A 26,237-nucleotide genomic window follows, 5' to 3' on the forward strand; every position below is an offset into this window, starting at 1 on the left:
CTATATAATATATACATTCCATTTAGCTCGTCCACATGTATTTCATGGAACTACTGGTCTGAATGTCTTCCCTGGGGGCTCAGATGGTAAAGAATCCACCTGCAATGCAGGAGACCAAGGTTCAATCCCTGGGTCAGGAAGATACCCTGGAGAAGGAAATGGCAACCCACTCCAGTATTCTTGCCTGGAGAATTCCATGGACAGAGGAGTCTGGCAGGCTATAACTCATGGGGTCATAAAGAGTCAGACATGACTCAGTGACTCACACCATTGGTCTCAATTACCTATTCCATCATTACTGGAAGTCTTTAAAGTAATAACTCCTTCATTTATTACTGATTTTAATAATTAATATAATCCAAATATAATAAAATTCACCATTTTAAAGTGTACAATTCAGAAATTTTAAAACATTCACAGAGTTGTACCATCATTATCAACTAATTCCACAACATTTTTATTACCTTAAAAAGAAACCTCATAACAATTAGTAGTTATTATGCCTATTTTGCTCCAGCTCCTATCAATGGCAAATATACTTTTCTATCTGTGTAGATCTGCCTGCTTAGGACATATTGAATAACTGAATTATAAATATGTGACCTTTTGTACCTGGCTTCTTTCACATAGCATGTTTTAAAGTTCATATGGTACCATGTAATATCAATACTTCATTATTTTTTTATTACTTAATAATTGCTTCCCTTGTGGCTCAGAGGTTAAAGCATCTGCCTGGAATGCTGGAGACCCGGGTTCGATCCCTGGGTCGGGAAGATCCCCTGGAGAAGGAAATGGCAACCCACTCTAGTACTCTTGCCTGGAGAATCCCATGGAGGAAGGAGCCTGGTAGGCTACAGTCCATGGGGTCGCAAAGAGTCGGACACGACTGAGCGACTTCACAATATTGCAGAAGCTCTATACAGTCAGCAAAAACAAGACCGGGAGCTGACTGTGGCTCACATCATGAACTCCTTATTGCCAAATTCAGACTGAAATTGAAGAAAGTGGGGAAAAACACTAGACCATTCAGGTATGACCTAAATCAAATCCCTTATGATTATACAGTGGACGTGAGAAATTAAATTAAAGGGGTAGATCTGATAGAGTGCCTGATGAACTATGGATGGAGGTTTGTGACATTGTACAGGAGACAGGGATCAAGACCATCCCTAAGAAAAAGAAATGCAAAAAAGCAGAATGGCTGTCTGAGCAGACCTTACAAACAGCTGTGAAAAGAAGTGAAGTGAAAAGCAAAGGGGAAAAGGAAAGATATACCCATTTGAATGCAGAGTTCCAAAGAATAGCAATGAGAGATAAGAAAACCTTCCTCAGCGATCAATGCAAAGAAATAGAGGAAAACAATAGAATAGGAAAGACTAGAGATCTCTTCAAGAAAATTAGAGATACCAAGGGAACATTTCATGTAAATATGGGCTCAATTAAGGACAGAAATGATATGGACCTAACAGAAGCAGAAGATATTAAGAAGCCGTGGCAAGAATACACAGAAGAACTGTACACAAAAGATCTTCACGACCCAGATAAACATGATGGTGTGATCACTCACCTAGAGCCAGATATCCTGGAATGAGAAGTCAAGTGGGCCTTAGGAAGCATCACTACAAACAAAGCTAGTAGAGGTGATGGAACTCCAGTTGAACTATTTCAAATCCTAAAAGATGATGCTGTGAAAGTGCTGCACTCAATATGCCAGCAAATTTGGAAAACTCAGCAGTGGCCACAGGACTGGAAAAGGTCCATTTTCATTCCAATCCCAAAGAAAGGCAATGCCAAAGAATGCTCAAACTACCACACAATTGCACTCATCTCACATGCTAGTAAAGTAATGCTCAAAATTCTCCAAGCCAGGCTTCAGCAGTACGTGAACCGTGAACTTCCAGATGTTCGAGCTGGTTTTAGAAAAGGCAAAGAGATCAAATTGGCCACATTCGCTGGATCATTGAAAAAGCAAGAGAGTTCCAGAAAAACATCTGTTTCTGCTTTATTGATTATGCCAAAGCCTTTGACTGTGTGGATCACAACAAACTGTGGAAAATTCTGAAAGAGATGGGAATACCAGACCACCTGACCTGCCTCTGGAGAAATCTGTATGCAGGTCAGGAAGCAACAGTTAGAACTGGACATGGAACAACAGACTGGTTTCAAATAGGAAAAGGAGTACATCAAGGCTGTATATTGTCACCCTGCTTATTTAACTTATATGCAGAGTACATCATGAGAAACACTGGGCTGGATGAAGCACAAGCTGGAATCAAGATTGCCAGGAGGAATAACAATAAGCTCAGATATGCAGATGACACCACCCAATGGCATAAACTGAAGAACTAAAGAGCCTCTTGATGCAAGTGAAAGAGAAGAGTGAAAATGTTGGCTTAAAGCTCAACATTTAGAAAACTGAGATCATGGCATCTGGTCCCATCACTTCACGGGAAATAGATGGGCAAACAGTAGAAACAGTGGCTGACTTTACTTTTGGGGGCCCCAAAATCACTGCAGATGGTGACTGCAGCCATGAAATTAAAATACGCTTACTCCTTGGAAGGAAAATTATGAGCAACCTAGCAGCATATTAAAAAGCAGAGACATTACTTTGCCAACAAAGATCTGGCTAGTCAAAGTTATGGTTTTTCCAGTAGTCATGTATGGATGTGAGAGTTGGACTATAAAGAAAGCTGAGCGCCAAAGAATTGATGCTTTTGAACTGTGGTGTTGAAGAAGACTCTTGAGAGTACCTTGGACTGCAAGGAGTTCCAACCAGTCAGTCCTAAAGGAAATCAGTCCTGGGTGTTCATTGGAAGTACTGATGTTGAGGCTGAAACTCCAATACTTTGGCCACCTGATGTGAAGAGCTGAGTCATACGAAAAGACCCTGATGTTGGGAAAGATTGAAGGCAGGAGGAGAAGGGGACGACAGAGGATGAGATGGTTAGATGGCATCACTGACTCAATGGACATGAGTTTGGGTAAACTCGGGGAGTTAGTGATAGACATGGAGGCCTGGTGTGCTGTGGTTCATGGGGTTGCAAAGAGTTGGACATGACTGAGCGACTGAGCTGAACTGAATATTCTATTACGTGATTATGCCATACTTTATTTATTCATCAATTGATGGACATTTGGGTTATTTCTACTTTTTAACTGGTATGCATATTCATGTACACATTTTTGTTTAGACATACACTTTCAATTTCTGGGGTATGTACCAAGAACTAGAATTGCTGGGTCATATGATAACTCTTTTTACTCTTCTGAGAACTTTCACACTATTTTCCAAAGCAGCTGTACCATTTTACAATCCTATTAACAACATAAGAATGTTCCAAATTCTCCACTTCCTTGCCAACACTTGTTATTGTCTGTCTTGTTACAGTCATCCTAGTGGGTATGAAGTGGTATCTTAACACCTTGCTTTGCTTTCTACTAATGACTAACAATATAACAGTGAAAGAGGATAGTGAAAAAGCTGGCTTGAAACTCAACATTCAAAAAACTAAGATCACGGCCTCTGTCCCCATCAATTCATGGCAAATAGATGAGGAAACAATGGAATTTTCTTTAACAAACAATTTATTTTCTTGGGCTCCAAAATCACTGCAGAAGGTAACTGCAGCCATGAAATCAAAAGACGCTTGCTCCTTGGAAGAAAAGCTATGACCAACCTGCTGCTGCTGCTAAGTCGCTTCAGTCATGTCCGACTCTGTGCAACCCCATAGATGGCAGCCCACCAGGCTCCCCTGTCCCTGGGATTCTCCAGGCAAGAATACTGGAGTGGGTTGCCATTTCCTTCTCTAATCTAGAAAGCATATTAAAAAGCAGAGACATTACTTTGTTGACAAAGGTTCATCTAGTCAAAGCTATGGTTCTTCCAGTAGTCATGTATGGATGTGAGAGTTGACCATAAAGAAAGCTGAGCACTGAAAAATTGATGCTTTTGAACTGTGGTGTTGAAGAGCCCCTTAGAGCTGAGAGCCCCTGAGAGCCCCTTAGACTGCAAGATCAAGCCAGTCAATCTTAAAGGAAATCAGTGCTAAATACTCACTGGAGTACTGACGCTGAAGTTCCAATACTTTGGCCACCTGATACAAAGAACTGGCTCACTGGGAATGATCCTGATGCTCGGAAAGATTGAAAGCAGAGGAGAAGGGAACAATAGAGGAGATAGTTGGATGGCATCACCGACTCAAAAGACATGAGTTTGAGCAAGCTCTGGGAACTGGTGATGGACATGGAAACCTGGAGTGCTGCAGTCCATGGGGTCGCAAAGACAGACATGACTGAGTGACTGAATGATGTTCAGCATTTTTTCATGTGCTAATTAGCCAGCTACACATTTTCTTTGTAGAACCGTAAGTTTTCTCCTAGGAATCTCACAGTTTTAGCTGTTAAATTTAGATCTCTGATTCATTATGAGTCAGTTTCAACACATTTTGTAAGGTAGAGGTCTAACTTCATTCTTTTGCAAGTTGGTATCCACTTCTCCCAGAATTATTTGTTGAAAAGACTATTCTTTCACCATTGTCTTGGCATTTTTCTTAAAAATGAATTGACTATAAGGATTTCTTTCTGTACTCTCAGTTCTAGTCTGTTGATCTGTACATCTATCTTTATACCAGAACTACAGTCCTGACTATCTAGCCTGGTAGTAAGCTGGGAAGTTTGAGTCCCCCAGCTTTATTCTTTTTCAAGATTATTTTGACTATTCTTAGTTCCTTGCATTTCCATATGAATTTTAGGATCAGTTTGTCAATTTCTGCACACACACACAAAAGCTGGAATTTTCATAGAGACTTCACTGAAGCTGTGTATCAATTTAGGATATGAAATGAAAACAATACTGTCTTTGAATCCATGAACAAAGGACTACTTTACTTTCCATTAATTTAGGTCTTCTTTAATTTTTTCCTATGTTTGGTACTTTTCAGCATATGGGATTTTCTTTCTAATTGCAAACAGTAGAATACGTACGTGTCTTGTTTTGGCCAATAGTTGCTAGGATCTTCTTAATTTCCATTTCAGATTGTCCATTGGTATTATTTAGAACACAAATGACTTTTCTATTTTGGTCTTGTACCCTACAACCTTGCTTGATGCATTAGTTTAACAGTTTTTTGGTGAATTCTTTAGGATTTTCTCTGTTGAGAAATGCATATGTATTTGTAACTGTTATACCTTAGTATATTGATTCTTTTATCATTATATAATGTCCTTTGTTTCTAGTAGTGGTTTCTGTTTAAATTCCATTTGTCTGATATCAAAATAGCCATTCCAGCTCTCTTTTGGTTGTTGGTTGCAATATCTATCTTTTTTTCTTCCTTTTACTTTCAATCTATCGGTATCTTTGAATTTTGGTTTTTTAAATCCAGTTTAAAATCTCTAACTTTTGACTGGAATGTCTCATCCATTCACATTAAAGAAAATCCATTGACATATGATGTGATTATTGAGACAGAAGATTTACATTTGCCATTTTTACTTATTTGATATTCCTCATACTTTTTGCTCTATTCCTTATTTACTGCTATACTTACAATAAGTGAATACTGCAGTGTTTTTCTTCAGTGATTTTTCATTATTTGAGTTATTTGCTTAGTGTCTGCTCTAGAATTTACCATATACATCTTAATTTATCAGAAACACCTTCAGATTTATACTAACCTAATCCAAATGAGCTACAGAAAACATTACTCTTATATGGCTTTATTCCCTTTCTCCTGTTTTTGTGGCATTGCTCTATGTGTATGTCTTTTAAAGAAATTAAGAGGAAAAAGGAATGCAATTATATTTTTGCAGGTTTTTGTTAATATGAATTCTTATCATTTCTGGCTTTTTTCATTTACTCCTGTGGAATCAAATTACTACTTGGGGTATCAAATTACCATCTGGGGTCATTTTTTTAACCCAGTGGAGCTTTGCTACCATCTACCTCCTTTGTACTATAGAAACAGAAAATATACTACATTTCTATATGTCATTGGTAGCAAAATATATACATTGTTTTATTTTTCATTAATTTTTATTGGAGTACAGTTGATTTTCAAATTGAGGTGCTGGAGAAGACTCTTGAGAGCCCCTTGGACAACAAGGAGATCAAACCAATCAATCCTAAAGGAAATTAACCCTGAATAATTGAAGTTGAATGGTTCTATGAAGACCTACAAGACCTTCTAGAACTGACACCCAAAAAAGATGTCCTTTTCATTATAGGTGACTGGAATGCAAAAGTAGGAAGTCAAGAAACACCTGGAGTAACAGCCAAATTTGTCCCTGGAGTACAGAATGAAGCAGGGCAAAGGCTAATAGAGTTTTGCCAAGAGAACACACTGGTCATAGCAAACAACCTCTTCCAACAACAGAAGAGGTTTGTCATATATGGCTTTATAATGTTGAGGCAGGTTCCCTCTAAGCCTACTTTCTGGAGAGCTTTCATCACAAATGTTTGTTGAACTTTGTCAAAAGCTTTTTCTGCATCTACTGAGATTTTATATATATATAGCTTTATAATACTGCTTTTAACTAACTTAGAAAAGAAGAAAATATATTTTATTGTCTAACTACCTTTATGATTGCTCTTTGCTTTTTTTTCTTTCAGTATGGATTCAAATTATTGTCTGGGTCTTGCTTTCAAATATGAAGAACCTGCATCAGTATTTCTTTATGGTGAGTCCACCAGAAACAAATTCTCTCATCTTCTGCTTATTTGTAAATATCTTTATTTCACCTTCATTTTTGAAAGACAGCCTTACTATATTATATATAGGATTCTTGGTTGAGTTTTTGTTTCCCTTTGAGTTTTTTGAGCATATTATCCTATCACCTTCTTGTCCCCACTGTTTCTGTTGAGAAGGCAGTTGTTAATTTTGTTGTGGTTAACCTTGCAAATGACAAGTTGTTTTTCTCTTTCTGTTTTAAAGATTTTTCCTTGTCTTTCAGCATTTTTAATGATTCATCTATTTGTGAATCTCTTGCATGTATCCTATTTGGAATCCCTTGAGCTTCCTGGAGGAGCAGATTAACATATCTGAATAAGTGGAAACTTTTCAGCTTTTATTTCTTCAATGCTTCTTCTGCTCCCCTCTCTCCTTTCCTTCTGGCTCTCCCATCATGCATATGTTAGTGTGCTTAATAGGGCCCCATATTTTTCTGAAGTTCTATTCATTTTTCTTCATTTTTCTCTCTGTTCTTTGGACTACATAATCTCTATTGATCTTTTTTCTGCCTGTTCAAATCTACTGTTGAGCCCAACTAGCAAGTTTTTAAATTTCAGCTGTATTTGTCAATTCCAGAATTTCCATTTGGTTCCTTTACTTTAAATTTTCTTTCTTTTATTAATACTGTCTATTTGATGTGATATCACCATCATATTCTTAAACATGGCTTCCTTTAGTCCTTTGAAGAAAATTATAATGGCTACTTTGAAGTCTTTGTCTGTTAAATCTGACATCAGATCATTCTCACAGGCAGTTTCTATTGCCTGCCTTCCCTACCATACCCCATCCCCAGTATATGAATTATAATTTCCTTTTCTTTTGAATGTCTTGTAATTGTTATTATTGGAAACTAGGCATTTTAGAAACTATATTTTAACAACTCTGGGTACTGATCCACCTCCTCTCCCCCAAGGTTTGTTACTATTATTTGTTTGTTTACTTGTTTTCTGACTAGCTGGATTATTTTAGTGAAATCTGCTTCCTCTGTCTCCCATAATTTATATTAATCAAACCAAACATGAAAGGTTGTGTTCAACCTTGAATGTCACATCTGAAGAATACTAACAAACATAAGCATATAAAGAGGAAGCTTCCAGGATGAGGAGGGTTTCAAAATACAATAGACAAAAAGGGTAAGGAAATTTGGGATATTTTACATGAAGTCAATCAGACTAACAGGATAAAAAGGACACAAAGCTGCTGATTTCAAAGTTGTGGTACAGCTGAAGCCAGGGAGGGAGAGGTCACAGAACTTAAGACAAATGTAGGCATTATAAGGAACAGATTTTAGCTCAAAAATACAAGAAAGAATTTTTAAAATAAGCAATTCAACAGTGGCATATACTACCTTATAAAATAACAAGAATTTTACTTTTAAGCAGAAATTTTCAACATGTCACAACTGTTGAGAATGACACTCCTTGTTTGAGAGGGACATCTGAGCAGATGATCATATTTTCTGTGACAGTCAAAAACCTTGACCTCAAATGTAGTCATTTTTACAGAATGCAAAGCACTTTACATGCCTATAAGTATAATTGCAAATAAACTATTATTCTTTTCAAGAAAAATGTGTACAAATAAACCTTAAATGTTTCTCTAGCAAAGAGTTCCTTTGAGATTGCTGTTTAAAAGTCTTTTTCTGATCAGTCACATATCTGAGAGATAACTACATAAATCATTGGGAGAAATGATTAATTACTTTGAGCTTCTACATTCATGTACTTGCTTTAAAATTTTAGAATAAATTAATTCATTTTTTAAGAGCCCCTCAGTTCTTAGAAAATACTTTTTTAATGAAGTAATTGAGATCCAGAACTCACCAGAAGAAATCTTACCAGCACCTTTATAGTCAACAGAAAATGCAGATGTGACTCCATTGGCTGACCCCAGCTCACCCATGGAAATTTGATAAGGGGGCCTCAGCTTGATTTCCATCTGCATGTCAGACAGATTTATCTTTGTTGAAAGAGACCTGGGATTATTATATCGCTGCTTGGTCCTCTGAATGAAGTTATCTATGTAAAATAAAAAATAAATTTCCTTGCAGTCATTTGTTAATTAAATCATTTGAAAGTGTGATGTTTATAGACAGTAAATTTGGTGATAAACAGTTTGTTATCCTAAATGTTCAACCTGTCATGGAATGCCCTAATATTATTTGTGTTTAATACATCATGGCATCATCAGTTTTTCTCACTAGAAATTATACTCTAGAAACCAGTAATTATAACTAAACTAAGGATTTAATATCACATGGTTGTGAGAATACTTCTACAATTATATCCAGTTCAAGGAATTACTCTGAACCTCTTAAAAAAAAAAAAAATTGAAAACAGCTCGCTTTAAATTTAAATCAAAGCTTTAATTTGTACAGGGATTCAGATCTCATAAAATATTATCTGTAAGTATTACCAGTTGTAATTACATTAAAACATACACTGTAAATTGCATGTTCATATAAATCTGTTTTCTTATTTATTGCTTATACCATTAGAACATATGCTTTAAAGAACAAATTTAATGAAATCAATAAAAGACATTTCCTAAATTTCTCCCAATTTTATTTCCACTATTTGCACCTTGAATTTACCCTTTTTCCCCCTTCTGTATCAGGAGTCAAGCAAACTAATGTCCACAGGCCAAATCTAGCCTGTTGATTCTATTTGTGAACAAAATGTTACTGGAATATAACTATACTCATTCATTTATGCATTGCCTATGGCTGTTTTTAAGCCATAATAGCAAGGACTGAGACTGAGAAAATAATCCTTAAAGCCTAAAATTGTACTATCTGGTCCTTTCCAATAAACGTTTGCCAACTTCTGTTCTACATTAAGCAGCCTAAAAATACTATCACATAAACACAAAGCTCTGAATCTCTAGCTTATAAATTTCTCACTGAGAAATTATCCTCTGGGATTAATTCTTTGAGCCAATAATCACGATCCTCTAGAGAATTCAAACAGAACCTTTTCTAATAGGCATCCAAGTGAAGAAGTTGCCATAATTTATAGACTGTCGAACTATTCTGTCAAAAGCAAGTTAGTAGAATTTTTTGAGTTTTCTCTCTGATCCTTAGTATTAGATGAAAAGTCATTTATGACTGAATAGAGACAGGATAATGAAAAGGGAGAAAAAAAAATCAGGCCCTTACCGAATTCAATGAAACAGTACGGTCTGACAGCAGTATTTGTCTTCATCATGTTATAAGTAGTAATGAATTCCTTCTGAAGCTCATCCAGGAAAGAGAAGGCCAGAACATTTGGGTAATTTTCAGTGCACAACATCATGTAGCTCACTCCCATAGAGCTAATAAAACTACAGTGTAAAAAACATCGGATTTAAAATTTCAAATTAAATCAAGGTAATTCAGTACTTCACAAGACTGGCTCTATACATCATACACTGCTGCTACAGAGGCATTGATGATATGAACACTTATTAAATATTTTGGCAAAAAATTAAAGGAACTGAAATCAGTTGCGGTTTAAAAACAAAAGACAAAAAAGTGAATGTATTCACTTTGCTGTATAGTAGAAACTAACACAACATTGTAAATCAACTATATTCAAACTAAGATTCATTTTTAAACAGTGGAGAGGGTTATATACTGTGATTCGAACGTTTCAGTTACTTATCATTTGGGGTAGAAAGCAGGAAAGACTATGCAAATAGATAAGAGACAGATAGCTTAACATTTCAATCCTTCAACCTAGAGGAATTTAACACTGTTTGAATCAAGAATTTTTTAGAGGTTCTGATGAAAGTTATGGACACTCTTTGCAGAAACAACACAGAATTTGGCTAACAGTCTCAAGGTGATTACTGACCTCCTAAAGTTATCTACTGACTCCAAAATAAAATCCTCTACTTCACAAAATGAATTATGTATCATTGGGGGGAAAAGAGAGTTTAGGAGTTCATAACAACAAATAAAAGGGAAGAAAGGAAGACTCATTCATAGCAGAATGCTGAATACCACCTGGTAAATGTGGAGACAGTGGTAGAACTGGGAAACTTAGCACTTTGCAGCCTACACAGTAAAGAATGAATCCATTTATAAACAGTGGGTGCTAAATCTAGGTAGGTACTTTGGTAAGGAGCAGGAAATTGTGCATGGCTTTAAAATGTCTTCTCATGGATTGCTTATTGGCTGCAGGGGAATTCTACTGTATTTATAAAACAGTAGAAACCAGACAACACCTTAACCAGGTACTCTAACATCACTAAAGAGGGACAGATGGCCTTCCCATGCCTCCAGATGTGATCCTCGGTAAGACATATCAGTTCTGGCTGAGAATGAATAATCTGAATCTAATCATGAAGGAACACCAGAGTAATCAACGTTCTATTTTCTTTAAAAGGGTGTGGGGTGGGGAGCTGTATTCTTCAGAAATCTCAAAGTTGTAAAGAAAGACAGACAGAAAGGCTTTGGAAACGTTTCTGACCACAGGAGGTTAAAGAGACACAACTAAATGCAATACCTAACCCTATTCTGGACCCTGTGTTGCAGAAGGGGAAAAATTCTACAGAGGACACTCCTCGGTCAACTGACAAAAACAGAAAACAGGCGGTACAGTAGCTTAGGTGAAAGTATGGTGTCAATATTAAATATACTAGATCTGATAACCATCCTATAATTAAGTATAGGAATATCTCTAACCTTAGAAAATACACTCTGAAGTAGTTAGGAATAAAAGGGTATGGTATCTTTGTTTCTCTCAAATGGTTTGGACAAAAATAAATCAGATAGATAAAATAATAAAGTAAATGGGGTAAAATGTTAACAAAATGTGACTCTGGTTTCAAGTATTACTTGTAATTTTTATACTCGTACAACTTTTCTGAAAGTTTGAAATCATTTCTAAGTAAGTTAAAATTTAAAAACAAAAATGTTTAAATTAACCATCTTCTACTGGAAAAAAAATTTCTAAAACAAAGTATACATTGCCCTATAACGTGCATAGGATGGGACAGAAATTGATAGTTTTTAATGGGTCATTAAATGTTCTTGCATAGTACTGTCAACACAGTTCTGGTCTAGCTCAAGGGAAGCAAACAGAGCGTACAAGCTGTAACCTCGCCACTCCCATGCCAGACACTGCTAATCTGTCACAGCAGTTTTTACTACCGAACCCTGATCTACATCAGAGTCTCTCTCTCTCCCTTTTTCTCTACTATTATAGAAGCAGAATTTATTTATTAATATCATTTTAAATTTAACTTTTAAAATATTCACGACTCAAATTTTAAAAGAATGAAAAATGAAAGGAAATATATACTTGAAGTATCTTATCCCCACCGCTGCTCTCAGATACTCAGTTCTCTGTCCCTCAAGCAACTCATGTTACTATTAATTTCATATGCGTCCTTCCAGTCAGAGTTATGCATATGAAAACAAATATACATCTATCTTTTTTAAAACACCACCCAAGGCAGCCAAATGATATGGGGTTGGTACCTATTCATCATCTATTACTAACAGTGCAGGATATACTACTAGAAAAACTGTGCTGAACTTGTTCTTCTGGAATAACCTGAAATTCCTTTCTGAAGTTCCACTTAACATACAGCCATTTGATGCAATGTTTTTCAAGCTGAAAGTTGTGACCCCTCACCAGTAAATCATAAAATTAATGAATTACACACAGCATTTTCTTAAAAACTGAAATAGAATATTACAGAAAATGCTTGAATGCAATTGTTTCATAAAACTTTGGTTTATTCTATTTGTATGCTAAGTAACGGTCAGAAAGTAAAATGTATCTCTTCTTGTGGGTCACAGTCAAAAAAGTTCAGCCATAATGTACTGTACTTTTCTACAAAATTGTCAAGTAAATTGAAAAATCAAAGTATGATTTTCCCAAATACTTTTCCCTGTCCAAAAAAATCTTCACTGTCACTATCAAAATTCTTCAACATGTCGTTAGCATTCAAATATATCTCACAATAACGTGAATTGCGATAGAACAAAACTGGTGATTGGCTTCTAAACACTTGGAACTTTCAAGGCGTTATTTCAAGGCAACTTACGAGGCGTTATTTCACTATCCTTCAATAATATGATGGAAGCTTTTACACTCCAGTTTTTGTGCTATAACAGGGTTTTACTGTACTTCCATGTTAGTAACAGAGTGAACCATAGACACCTACATGTGTTTATCCCAAATGGTTTCTCTTGCTTGCACTCAATTTACCTGGCAAATTATTTGTGAAATTAAAAAAGTCCTGTTTTTAAGATGGTATGTTAACGTTTTCAAGTCTTTATTATAAAGTCTTTATTTTATTATAAATGCTCGATATTCTCCAAAAATGCTATATTCTATAGTATTATGACTTTTCATAGTGAATTTACCCTTACAATGCTGTCTTTTTTTGAAATGCAAAGCTGGTTTTCCAAAATTACATACAACTCTGTTATCAAAGGTTCTACTCTGTTATCAAAGGTTCTACTTTTTCATATCACTGGGACAAACTGAAAGACTCCTACCATCACACTGAGGACAACTTGCAATGAAATAGTCTAAAGTCACTAGAGGCAAGCAAGTTTGTGCAGGCTTTAGCCTGTCCATCAAGTTCATTTGGCTCACTTGTTACAGACAATCTGGCTGTTGTTCTTCTGCCTTGATGAGGAGGAAGAAGAGTAGTAGTAGTAACAGTAATAGTACGATTTAATAATAGTAACAGTAACAGCAGGTACAGTTTACTGATCACTTGGTATGAACCAGGCCCTTTGCTAAGTATTTTACATATTTCATCTAATTTCATTCTTACTTTATGTAAATAAAGCACATGCTATCTATCTTCACGTAATTAACCCAGTTTATACTTACATATTTGTATGTTTGTTGTTATGTCTCTCTCACTAATATTTATGCTCCATGAGAGCAGAGACGATTCTTTACAGTTCACCACTGTATTCTTAATATCTAGAATATTATGTCCAGTACACAATAAGTGTTCAATAAATTTGTAAATAAATAAGTGCACAGATGGCATCATTCATTTATTCATTTATACCTAATTGATTTAGCTACTATGCACAGATAATTGCACGGCTCAGTGGCATCTACACCAAGAAGCTCAATAAACACCTGACTAATGACAGAAGGGAGCAGAACTTCACATACTCTTCCAGGTCATTGTTCCCAGAAGGCTTGAGTTCAAGTCACTAGGTCTTCAACATCCCCCTATTTGAAAGACAGGGCTGTTCTCAGAGATCATGTAGAACTACTCACCTGTGCACTGAGTACCTCCAGATGGTTATAAAGGTCTAGCAAGTTTGTCGACTTTCCTCTTATCACAGTCATTACTAATCCTCACAACAACAAAAAGTCCTCTTTTCTCCACCTTGAGCACAGTTCTTAAATTGCCACTGTTTTCTTCCTACTTCACTCTAATTTCCTTTTTCTTTTTTATTTCCTTCCACTTCTGGACTTTGGGATCCATGGGATTTGATCTTTATAGCTACTGCCTTTCTTCTGACCCAGGAATTTATCTAACCTCATTACATCTTTGGTTCCTCTCCATGGCACATATACTAGAAACTTCTTTAGGGAATTCCAAGGTCAAGACTGTCTGGGACACATAAGGCTGGCTGAAGTTCAAACTACAGATAAGGAGGCTTTACCACTTTCAGTCACTTTGTTTAAAAGCTAATTTTAACATGTATCCAAGCAGGCCGCACCTCAAGTGATTCCTAAAGTCCAACAAAATGAATAAGTGGTTTTAGACATTAAACTTTTCCCAGTGCCTAATTTTATTTATGAAATGCCAAAAAATTTTTTTTAGACATCACCAATTAAACATCAACATTATTAGGACGTGCTGGCTTGTTGTACCAACTAAGTGAAGACTATGATCTTTCTCACAGCAAATAATAAAGCACCCAGTGCATATCCAGCATTCTACTGTACAGGCTTTAATGTCAAAGACCAAATGCCTGCCCACCAGGAACCTATAGTTAGGTACTGGGAATATACTTAAAATGATATACAAAACAAGATTAAAGAAACAAAACTGAACTTTTTAGCATGCTAAATGAAAAATTATAAAAATAGTTATAAATTGAAACAGTAATAATTTTGTATTACATACAGTTTTCAGCCACAGGACTGGAGAAGGCCAGTTTTCATTCCAACCCTAAAGAAGGGCAATGCCAAAGAATGTTCAAACTACTGCACAATTGCACTCATCTCACACGCTAGCAAAGTAATGGTCAAAATTCTCCAAGCCAGGCTTCAACAGTATGTGAACCATGAACTTCCAGATGTTCAAAGTGAATTTAGAAAAGGCAAAGGAACCAGAGATCAAATTGCCAACATCTGTTGGATCATAGAAAAAGCAACAGAATTCCAGAAAAAACATCTACTTCTGCTTTATTGACTACACTAAAGCCTTTGACTGTGTGGATCACAACAAACTGTGGAAAATTCTTAAAGAGATGGGAATACCAGACGACCTGACCTGTCTCTTGAGAAATCTGTATGCAGATCAGGAAGCAACAGTTAGAACTGGACATGGAACAACAGACTGGTTCCAAATCAGGAAAGGAATACATCAAGGCTGTATATTGTCACCCTGCTTATTTAACTTACATGCAGAGTACATGGCTGGATGAAGCACAAGCTGGAATCAAGATTGTCAAGAGAAATATCAATAACCTCAATATGCAGATGACAGGACCCTAATGGCAGAAACCAAAGAACTAAAGAGCCTCTTGATGAAAGTGAAAGAGAAGAGTGAAAAAGTTGGCTTAAAACTCAACATTTAAAAAACTAAGATCATGGCATCTGGTCCAATTACTTTATGGTCAATAGATGGGGAAACAGTGACAGACCTTTATTTTCTTGGGTTCCAAAGTCACTGCAGATGGTGACTGCAGCCATGAAATTAAGACATTTGTTCCTTAGAAGAAAAGCTATGACCAACCTAGACAGCATATTAAAAAGCAGAGACATTACTTTGCCAACAAAGGTTTGTCTAGTCAAAGCTAAGGCTTTTTGAGTAGTCACATATGGATGTGAGAGTTGGACCATAAAGAAAGCTGAGTGCCAAAGAATTGACGCTTTTGAACTATGGTGTTGAAGAAGACTCTCAAGAGTCCCTTGGACTGCAAGGAGATCCAACCAGTCCATCCTAAAGGAAGTCAGTCCTGAATATTCTTTGGAAGGACAGATGCTGAGGCTGAAACTCCAATAATTTGGCTATCTGATACAAAGAACTGACTCATTGGAAAAGAACTGACTCATTGGAAAAGACCCTGACACTGGGAAAGATTGAAGGTAGGAGGAGAAGGGGACGACAGAGGATGAGATGGTTGGATGGCATCACCAACTTGATGGATGTGAGTTTGAGAAAGCTCCAGGAGCTGGTGATGGACAGGGAAGCCTGGAGTGCTATGGTCCATGGAGTCGCAAAGAGTCATATAGGACTGAGCAACCAAACTGAACTGAACTGATAGTTTTCATTCTGCAATTGTACCATTGCACATAGAAAGTCTGCTCATCCTTTGTAGCCATGTTTACCAAGTAAACAGCTTTCCTGGGTGAAGAAAAGTTCTCAAGTTCTCCAGTTGGACATGAAATCTCTAATCCACATTTAAAAAACTCCTAAGAAGAAAAACCTTCCATACTGCATTCCATTTCCTAAAATAATGATTTTAAAGTTTTAATCATAAAAAACGGTTTGATGTTGTGAAATTGAGTATACCTTATGAATTTGTTATCACCAAATACATATGATAAGAAACAAAGTGAAAACAAGACTTTACCACCAGAGGGACAGTACAGTGACAGTATGATGACAAGAACCAGAAAGAGAACTAAGTAACAATGAGCATCTGCCGTGCTCCACATTCTATCAGGGATTTCATATTTCCTCACTTATTCCTCTCTTACGTAGCCAACCTTTAATTACCCTCCAGTGGTGAAGAGCTAAATCATAAATACATTATCGCATAAATAAAAGACCCATTTTCATTACTAACTTAAACCTCATTATATAAGAAAATATGTATTAATATGTAATATGTCAGGTGATAGTAACTTATAACAGTAAGCTAAAGAAGAATTGGGCTTTCCTGGTGGCTCAGTGGTAAAGAATCCACCTGATAATGCAGGAGATATGGTTCAATCTGTGGGTCAGGAAGATCCCCTGGAGAAAGTAAGTGAAAGCGTTAGACACTCAGTCGTGTCGGACTCTTTGCGATCGCATGGACTGTAAATTGCTAAGCTCCTCTATCCATGGAATTCTCACTGGAGTGGGTTGCCATTCCCTTCTTGGATCTTGCTGACCCAGGGGGTCATCTTGTAAGTCTATGGGGTCACAGAGAGTTGGACACGACTTAGCAACTAAACAAAAACAAACGGAGAATCAGATGATTTTAAGTGACAGAAGATGATTACACCATCAGAACCTTGGATACAAACTTTGCCTTTGACAGCCTTCATTTTCTTTTTCTGCAGAGTTAGTCTACCTCCTGATTTTAACCCTAATTCCTTTACACCTTCATGTTCCAGGGAACAAAGATCCTAACTTCTTTTAGATAACCGACCATTGACAGCCTCTTTATTTGCCTGTTAGCTGTATTTCAGAGGTTTACTACACCTACAGAAACTGCATTGTAAGAGTAACTAGATTTCTAGATCAGTTCATAAGAGCCTATTTAACATACATGGAGCTGAAAAGCTGTGGATCTTACCATAATAAACAGTAGAAACGTAATACGATGCTACTAATGAGATAAAACACAGGTTATCTTCTCCCCCAATTGGCCTGGTAACTACTGGTGAGTTGCATTCCCCGGCTGCATCCCCCGCCCCCACCAAACACCTCGTCTCCAATGTTTTCTCATCAATTTTAGACTTCATAGATACTCTGTTCCTCATTGTTTTTCAACCAAAGGGAGGGGGGATAGTTTCACTTAATACTCTTCCCTAGTTAGTTTCATAAAATGAAAAGAATTAGGAAGGCACTTTGTCAGAAAAGAGGTTAAGGGTAAAGGGAGGTAACTCCCTCTTTTCACTTCTTGCACTAAACTCACCTCAGAGTATGACTGACCTTCCAAAGGGTTTGTCTTTTCATGAGATCAGTGTCTCAATGTTTAAAGAGATGTCAAAATGTACAATTATACTTTTTAAACACCTAAAACCAATTTCAAAGTTTCAAGATTTCATAAAATACAATTTAATTTCCATATGGTTAATAATTATTGTGTGAGTCACTGTTCCGTAAGTAGTAATATAAGTTTATCTATTAAACACTATAATTTAAGGAAGGTATCCTTCAAATAAAACAGATGAATTCCTTAAAATTTTATACAGAGAATTATACTATCACTATGCAATGTGAAAAGAAATCACAAAACTGGATTATACATCCCCCACTCCCACCCCAATCAATTAGTCAAGATGAAGAATTAAAAGAAAATGAAGACTTAACTCCATTGCACTCTGCTGCCACACCGCACAACCACCCCTCATGTAGCAGCTACTACGATATGTGCATGGCACAGTGCCACCACAAGCCAGACTCCACAGAACGTGCACCATTAGCTGAATTGCATTATTCAGATACTACAATCTGCTGAAATTTATCTTTTATCCAATACATAGGAGGAGAAAATTAAAAGAATTTTCACAATTTTAAATGTTGCTAACATTTTTTTTCTTAAAACTTTGAACTTCCTTTACCTAGTCAACTAGAATCTAAGGTGAGGTACCATCTGATTTAGCACATAATTTGACACTTAGTTTGGCTTCTCAGGGGTACTCTGCAAAGAGCACTTCAATTTCTGTACAAATCTAAAAACCACAAAGCTTAGAGGTGAGGAATCAAAAATAATACAAGCCAGGGCAGGTCAATTATCTCAATGAGTTACAACCTAGTTTTAGAGAGTGGATATAGAAATTCTAAAAAATATTAATAAGAAAACAAAATGGTGAAAAGGCCCGTCAACAAGTTCTACAGGCAATCTGTGAAGGGAGTGAGGTTACTAGAGAAATCAAACAGTAGTAATGAGGCAGGTGACTCAAAAGACACAGGCTCTAGGCGGAGCTTTGAAAGAAAGAGAAGTACTTAGAAATATGGCTAAGAAAGTACAGAGTGTTGCCAGTTTCATGCTGTGGTGCAACCACTACTATAGACCTTTGGGTTTTGTCTGGCAAACTCATGGTGGTTAGAAAAAGTGGTGTCGTTAGAATTTTAATGTCAGGTAACACATCAATTTCCAATTTTATGTATTTCAGGCTAAATTTGTTGTCATATTGCACAAAAACCTCAATGAACTACAAACCAACTAACAAGACAGTTAGTTAGCAATCAGTGAAAGAAAATATATGAAGTCCAGGTTGTTAGGAACTAGAACTAAAAATTCTCTGTTATTCAAACCTTTCTTAAAACTTGGCTATAAAAATACACAAAGAGATTTTTCTATATGTGGTTCTGGGGGCCATGTAATCTATTTATTCCTTTAGACATTTCTAAATTATATTTTTAGATCAGGCTGATTAGACCTCTGCTGATTCACCTGACTCCTAAACTCACTAATAAATTGCTTTTTGCATCAAGCTATTTGCTTATACTAAGAAATATTATAAGAAAAATCATAAAAAGCTCACGGTATGGCTGCTGGAAGAATACTATCCAAATTCTGTCTCTCTTTATGTACATCAGGTTTCAGTAACATGAGAAGCAATGTTTTTATCCAATGGAACCTGTGAATCCCATAAATGACCCATTATCCCCCTTTGTTTTGGCCCCAAGGAAGTTCAGAACAATGTTTGTAGCCTTTTTCTAAAAAAATTAATGGACTATGCAGTTTGCATCTCTAGAAGGATACGTTACTTCAGTTTATTACTCTATCTTTATTTTTTCTGTCATATGATTCTCTTACCTGTACTCTTGAATTTTTTTGATTGCCTCACATCCTTTGTGGAATAACATGAGTGCAAATAAATAATACAAAATCTAGAATTCACAACAATTAAACAGCATTGAGCATTGGAAGAATGCTAAAATTTCACCACATTCTACTCTCCTTTTAAGCCAATAAGGTAGAGGAACAAAAAACATTTGCAAACAAGCGTTTGGTTTTTTAGAGTCAAGGATATCTGCCTGAATTAATACATATTCAAACCAATCTGTCTTGGCACTACACAACAACTGGAACTCAGGATGATAAACCCAGGGCACTAAAAGAACCTATGAAATATTTTAAGGTTTCAGGCTTTTTCTTCAAAATATAGAAGTAGACTAAGATATCATTTTAGATCTATTTTAACCACCATGACCACCACATTTTGTAGCTAAAACTCTCAGAAAGACCAAGTAAAGACAATGCTCATTATCTCAGGTAATCCAAGTAAATACGGACCTTCTTTAAGGTTCTCTTCTGGGCCTCTCTGAAACTCATTGGGCATGTCTACCCTCACAGTTTGTTTCTATGTAAATAACTCAAAAATCTCTCTACCACTTCAACTGAACGCCTTGTTACAACCTCAAGTAAAATGATCAAAATGGAGCTTCACTGTTTCCCTCATCTTCCTCACCACATAAGCAACCCTTTTCAAAGATCTCATTCTGTCCTATTCCAATTCCAAGTCAACTTCGTCCCTTCTCTTCGTCTCTGATATTCTATCTTATCAGGCTTAACCATTTCTTCTGAAGTATCTTTCTTGTTGGCATTTTCTTTATCATTTGCACTTTTATGTTACGAGTTCAGGCCCTAATTACAAGCTGACTTCTCTCCTCTACTCAGACTTTCCATTTCACCCTATATTTTACTGTCTCAGCATTGTTTTTTATAAAGCTATTTTCCTCAAACCTGCGGTAACAGTTTCCTAAACTTATTACATCATCAAAGTGACATCCCTCGACCTGAACTTTCAGGGAGATGTAGGATATGGCCCCACACTAATTATCTCACATTTCCCATAACTATCCCTGCGTCACCATTCACTACGCCAGGCCAGGTTAATGCACCGACCACACTTTGATCTTCATCCACAGCATTCATAAGACTGTCGTCTTTCATGTCTTCTAGATCTCTGTTCAAATGTCACCCTCTCAGAGAGGCCCCTGACCACCAAAAGTCACTATCCCACTGCTCATTATTTATTGGGCACTATGTCAATAAATAATAATGATGAGCACTATCTCCTCTCACTAGGATATCAATCTTGTAAGTTCTTTGAGGGCAGCTATCAGGTATGATTTTTTATATTTCCCATGAAAGTTTTCCTGGACATGTAAGAACACCAATAAATACCTAATGATCAGTTTACAAGACAGAATATCTGCAATCTGTAAAAATATAAAATTTTCTAAAGTCAGACATAAACACAGAGAAACTACAAAAAGGGTAATGACATAATAAATATTATTTAGTAAAAGTTCAGAATCACATCATTTTTGACTTGAAAAGTTTTCCTAAGCTAATCAAACACTAATTTCTATTTCAACAACTAAAATTTCATTCAAATGACAACCACAAAGCAAATGATTCTAAGGGAGCAAGCTGAAGTCTTACTTAATATTATAACGTCCAGTTCTCAGTGTACATCTATCAGGAAGCTGAGCCAGCTTTCTTGAGAGCATTTTAAAATACTTTCTGCACTCCTGCATGCCTGTGCCTTGTTCATAGTCAGTAGAAGCAGAAAGCGGCAGTCCATCTCTGACATGAATGACTGAGGCAGATAAAATCATAGACATTTCCACCAGCAGAGAAGACCTGAAACAAAATTAACAATTTGAGTTAGGTAAGAAATTAAATACAAGGCTGATAAACAGTGCAAAAATGTGCAACTCACTAATAATCAAAGACTTACTAATTAAAGCAATGACATATCATACTTTCCTTCACAAATTAGCTGTTAAAAAAAACCACTTGCTTCCTTCTGGCATTTCTATAAGTATACGTGGAAATAAATATTGGAATAAACAGCATGTAAAAACAATTTGGTGATGCTCAACAAGAGTTTAAAAAAAACACATGCCCTTTGACCACATATGCCCTTATCCTTATCCTAAAGAAAATAATCAGATTTAGAAAAAAATTTTAAACAGAAAGACATTTTTCTCATAGAAAGAGCTGAAAACAACCTAAACATTCAACAGCAGGGGGATGGTTAAACAAATTATTGGTACACCCCATGATAGAATATAATGCAACTAAAAGTTATGTTTGTTACGAACAGTTTAATGATATGGTAATATGTTTATAATGTTTATTTGTTAGGTATTTAAAAAGCAGGATCAAAACTGTATATGTTGTTTTCCATAAAGACACAGAGAAGAAAGAAGGGAGGGATAAATGGCAAAACAGATACTGGAAGGAAACATGACAAAATCAGAATGCTCATTTTCAAGAAACAGTATTATGGGTGACAGTTATTTTACAATTTCCTAAGTCTCCGCAATATTCCACAATGGGAACATATTATTTTTATAATCAGATAAATGTTTTATTTAAAATAAGTCTTAAAGCTAAAGGAATACTAATCAATACTGTTCTCAATCTTTTTGCCAGAAAGCAAATCATAATGTATGGATGTGAGAGTGATGTATGGATGTGAGAGTGGACTATAAAGAAAGCTGTGCACTGAAGAATTGATGCTTTTAAACTGTGGTGTTGGAGAAGACTCTTGAGAGTCCCTTGGACTGCAAGGAGATCCAACCAGTCCATCCTAAAGGTAATAAGTCCTGAATAGTCATTGGAAGGATTGATGCTGAAGCTGAAACTCCAATACTTTCGCCATCTGATGCGAAGAACTGACTCATTGGAAAAAACCCTGATGCTGGGAAAGACTGAAGGTGGGAGGAGAAGGGGACGACAGAGGATGAGATGGATGGATGGCATCATCAACTCAATGGACATGAGTCTGGGTAAACTCCGGGAGTTGGTGATGGACAGGGAGGCCTGGGTGTGCTGCTGTCCATGGGGTCAAAAAGAGTCAGACACGACTGAGCAACTGAACTGACTAAATCATAATGACCTGTTTTATTATACTCTAATCATGCTTTACAAAAATAAATAAAAGACCAAAGGTTTATGCAGGCCTGAAAGAAATCAGGTAAACAGTCAAACTTTGATAAAATACACATATACACAGTGGTTCTCAAATTTTAGCCTGTATCAAAACCACTGGAATTTTTATTAGAAATGAAGATTTCTGGGTCCATCCCTCAAAAAGTTCTGATCCATCGACTATGGGGTGGAGCTTGAGCATTTTCCATTTTAAGCAAATTCCCCAAGTAATTACTATACTATATAAGGACCATACTTTGAAAAAAACTGAATTACAACATGTTCAGTTCAGTTCAGTCACTCAGTCATGTCCGACTCTTTGCGACCCCATGAACTGCAGCATGCCAGGCCTCCCTGTCCATCACCAACTCCCGGAGTTCACTCAGACTCATGTCCATCGAGTCAGTAATGCCATCCAGCCATCTCATCCTCTGTCATCTCCTTCTCCTCCTGCCCCCAATCTCTCCCAGCTTTAGAGTCTTTTCCAATGAGTCAACTCTTCGCATGAGGTGGCCAAAGTACTGGAGTTTTAGCTTTAGCATCAGTCCTTCCAAAGAAATCCCAGGGCTGATCTCCTTCAGAATGGACTGGTTGGATCTCCTTGCAGTCCAAGGGACTCTCAAGAGTCTTCTCCAACACCACAGTTCAAAAGCATTAATTCTTTGGCGCTCAGCTTTCTTCACAGTCCAACTCTCACATCCATACATGACCACTGGAAAAACCATAGCCTTGACTAGACGGACCTTTGCTGGCAAAGTAATGTCTCTGCTTTTCAATATGCTATCTAGGTTGGTCATAACTTTCCTTCCAAGGAGTAAGAGTCTTTTAATTTCATGGCTGCAATCACCATCTGCAGTGATTTTGGAGCCCCCAAAAATAAAGTCTGACACTGTTTCCACTGTTTCCCCGTCTATTTCCCATGAAGTGATGGGACCAGATGCCATGATCTTAGTTTTCTGAATGTTGAGCTGTAAGCCAACTTTTTCACTCTCCTCTTTCACTTTCATCAAGAGGCTTTCTAGTTCCTCTTCAGTTTCTGCCATAAGGGTGGTGTCATCTGCATATCTGAGGTTGTTGATATTTCTCCTGGCAATCTTGATTCCAGCTTGTGCTTCTTCCAGCCCAGCGTTTCTCAAGATGTACTATGCATATAAGTTAAATAAGCAGGGTGACAATATACAGCCTTGACGTACTCCTTTTCCTGTTTGGAACTAGTCTGTTAGCAGTCTATAATTAAGTGATAACTCTTTCCTGCCAGGCCATAGAGCATAATGTCACTAAATATGTCTCCTTCACTAGCAGCAGTAAAATTGAAAAATTTGGTAACAATGTCACAGGCTTTTTTCAAGATAATACTCAGAGACTAAATTAATCCTTACCTAATCAGCTTAGTTAGTTCAATATTATCTCACTCCAAAAATGAAAAACTGAGTTAGTAATATATCAAACTATGACAAAGAAAATCAATTGGTACCAAGTTTGGAAACCAGGGGCCCCTAATTTTTGTCGCTGTGTCAAGTCAAAATCTGAGTGCCCAATCATGATGATAACTGATAACAAAACTTAACCCAAATAATAAAGCTAATGCATTAAATTTACTTCCCCCTTTACCTCTATTCATGAGGGATTGAGAGGAAAAGCTAGGTATTAATATGTCATTATCCTTTAATATTTTTATTCTCCATTTATTTGAAAGGAAAAAAAAAAAACAGCAGGAATTAAGTTAGTCTTTACCATAATGGAATCTTCAAACAAAAGTTGCAACGTGACATATCCAAATCATTTTTTTTCTTCCTATTGAACCAGCTCCTTTTTCCTTCTGAAGGCAGTAGCAAAAGAATGCTGGGATCAAGGGATAATGTCTATATTATAAATCTCTTTTTAAAGTTGTTACATTTATTAAACCACAGTTGTAACATTTAGCCTAAGTGTAAGAAATTAGGAAAATGGCTACTTTATACCCTTATAATTTATGATTTAAACAGAAAATTTCATCTTTCCAGAAGTATACTGAAACACAATGACCACTCTAGGACTTAACATGAGGGTAAGATTGTGACTTACAGTTTCCAAACATCCATATTCTTAGTACTGTTTAAAAGAAACTGCATTCTTTATGTTTGATCTTTCTAGGATCTCAACAGAAATATTAGGAATAAGCTTTACTATACAATGCCAACTTTCACATAACCTTCAAAGCTACTCTTTTCTTTTTATACGATTTAAAAGACAGAAATGTATGATTCATACTTCCTAAAAGAATACCAACCTAGTTAAGTTCCATTCATTTAACAAACATTTATTATTTATGCCAGGGGCTATGTTAGACATCAGGAATAGATACTTCCTACCACGGAGAAGCATCAATCCAGAATTAAATTCAGACGGAAAGAGCAAACATAACAAAAGCTATATTGCCAACTGCTTTACTAACTGGAAAACTACAGTTACACAAACTTGCCTTTCAGATATTCCTAATATACAGTTTTAGGCTTGTAACCAAAAGCACAACAGCAGTGACATTCCCTTTCTAAATTCTTGAAAGGTTTTCAGAGAACTACTTCAATAGACCCACTGATAAGATTTCTCTGAGAAGAAAAAATTAAACCTCTTCCTTTCAGAGTCATTTAACCTTTAATTCAGAGCATTCAAACCAGCGAACTAACAAAAGAAATTGGGATGACAGTTAGTGAACAATACGAGGCTTGACTAATTTGTAGAGACTTTAGTCACCTTCAGTTCTGTTCAGTCATGTCCAACTCTTTGGATTAGCAATCTTTCCTTTATTAACTCAATACATACACACCACCTTTTTTAATTTTACCTTGAATTCTTAATACAGTTCCTTAAACATACACACACTCCAATCTTAATCTGGACTGTGGCAGTAGAAAAAGGAATCTGTTGACATTAAGGCCAAATTTGGGTTCAGTTCAGTCAGTTCGGTCACTCAGTCGTGTCCGACTTCTTGCAACTCCATGAACTGCAGCACACCAGGCCTCCCTGGCCATCACCAACTCCTGGAGTTCACTCAGACTCAGGTCTACCAAGTCAGTGATGCCATCCAGCCATCTCATCCTCTGTCGTCCCCTTCTCCTCCTGCCCCCAATCCCTCCCAGCATCAGAGTCTTTTCCAATGAGTCAACTCATCACATGAGGTGGCCAAAGTACTGGAGTTTCAGCTTTAGCATCAGTCCTTCCAAAGAAATCCCAGGGCTGATCTCCTTCAGAATGGACTGGTTGGATCTCCTTGCAGTCCAAGGGACTCTCAAGAGTCTTCTCCAACACCACAGTTCAAAAGCATCAATTCTTCGGTGCTCAGCTTTCTTTACAGTCCAACTCTCACATCCATACATGACCACTGGAAAAACCATAGCCTTGGCTAGACGGACCTTTGCTGGCAAAGTAATGTCTCTGCTTTTCAATATGCTATCTAGGTTGATAATAACTTTTTTTCCAAGGAATAAGCATCTTTTAAT

At 36.7% G+C, this 26,237-nt stretch overlaps 1 protein-coding gene across 3 annotated transcripts in view; it reads right to left on the reverse strand.

Annotated features, from left to right (window-relative positions):
* The window catches only part of SEC22A (SEC22 homolog A, vesicle trafficking protein), a 74,819-nt gene that overhangs the window by 35,534 nt on the left and 13,048 nt on the right, over window positions 1-26,237 (reverse strand). For all 3 annotated transcript variants that reach the window (XM_040250409.1, XM_040250407.1, XM_040250408.1), the window contains exons 2-4: window positions 21,262-21,462; window positions 9,886-10,049; window positions 8,552-8,746 (exon numbers count right to left, since the gene is read on the reverse strand). In XM_040250409.1, the coding sequence (XP_040106343.1) occupies window positions 8,552-8,746; window positions 9,886-10,049; window positions 21,262-21,462 (560 nt within the window). The remainder of the gene's footprint in view (window positions 1-8,551; window positions 8,747-9,885; window positions 10,050-21,261; window positions 21,463-26,237) is intronic.

Source organism: Oryx dammah, unplaced genomic scaffold (assembly GCF_014754425.2).
Source record: "Oryx dammah isolate SB20612 unplaced genomic scaffold, SCBI_Odam_1.1 HiC_scaffold_2, whole genome shotgun sequence".
NCBI classification, from domain to species: Eukaryota; Metazoa; Chordata; class Mammalia; order Artiodactyla; family Bovidae; genus Oryx; species Oryx dammah.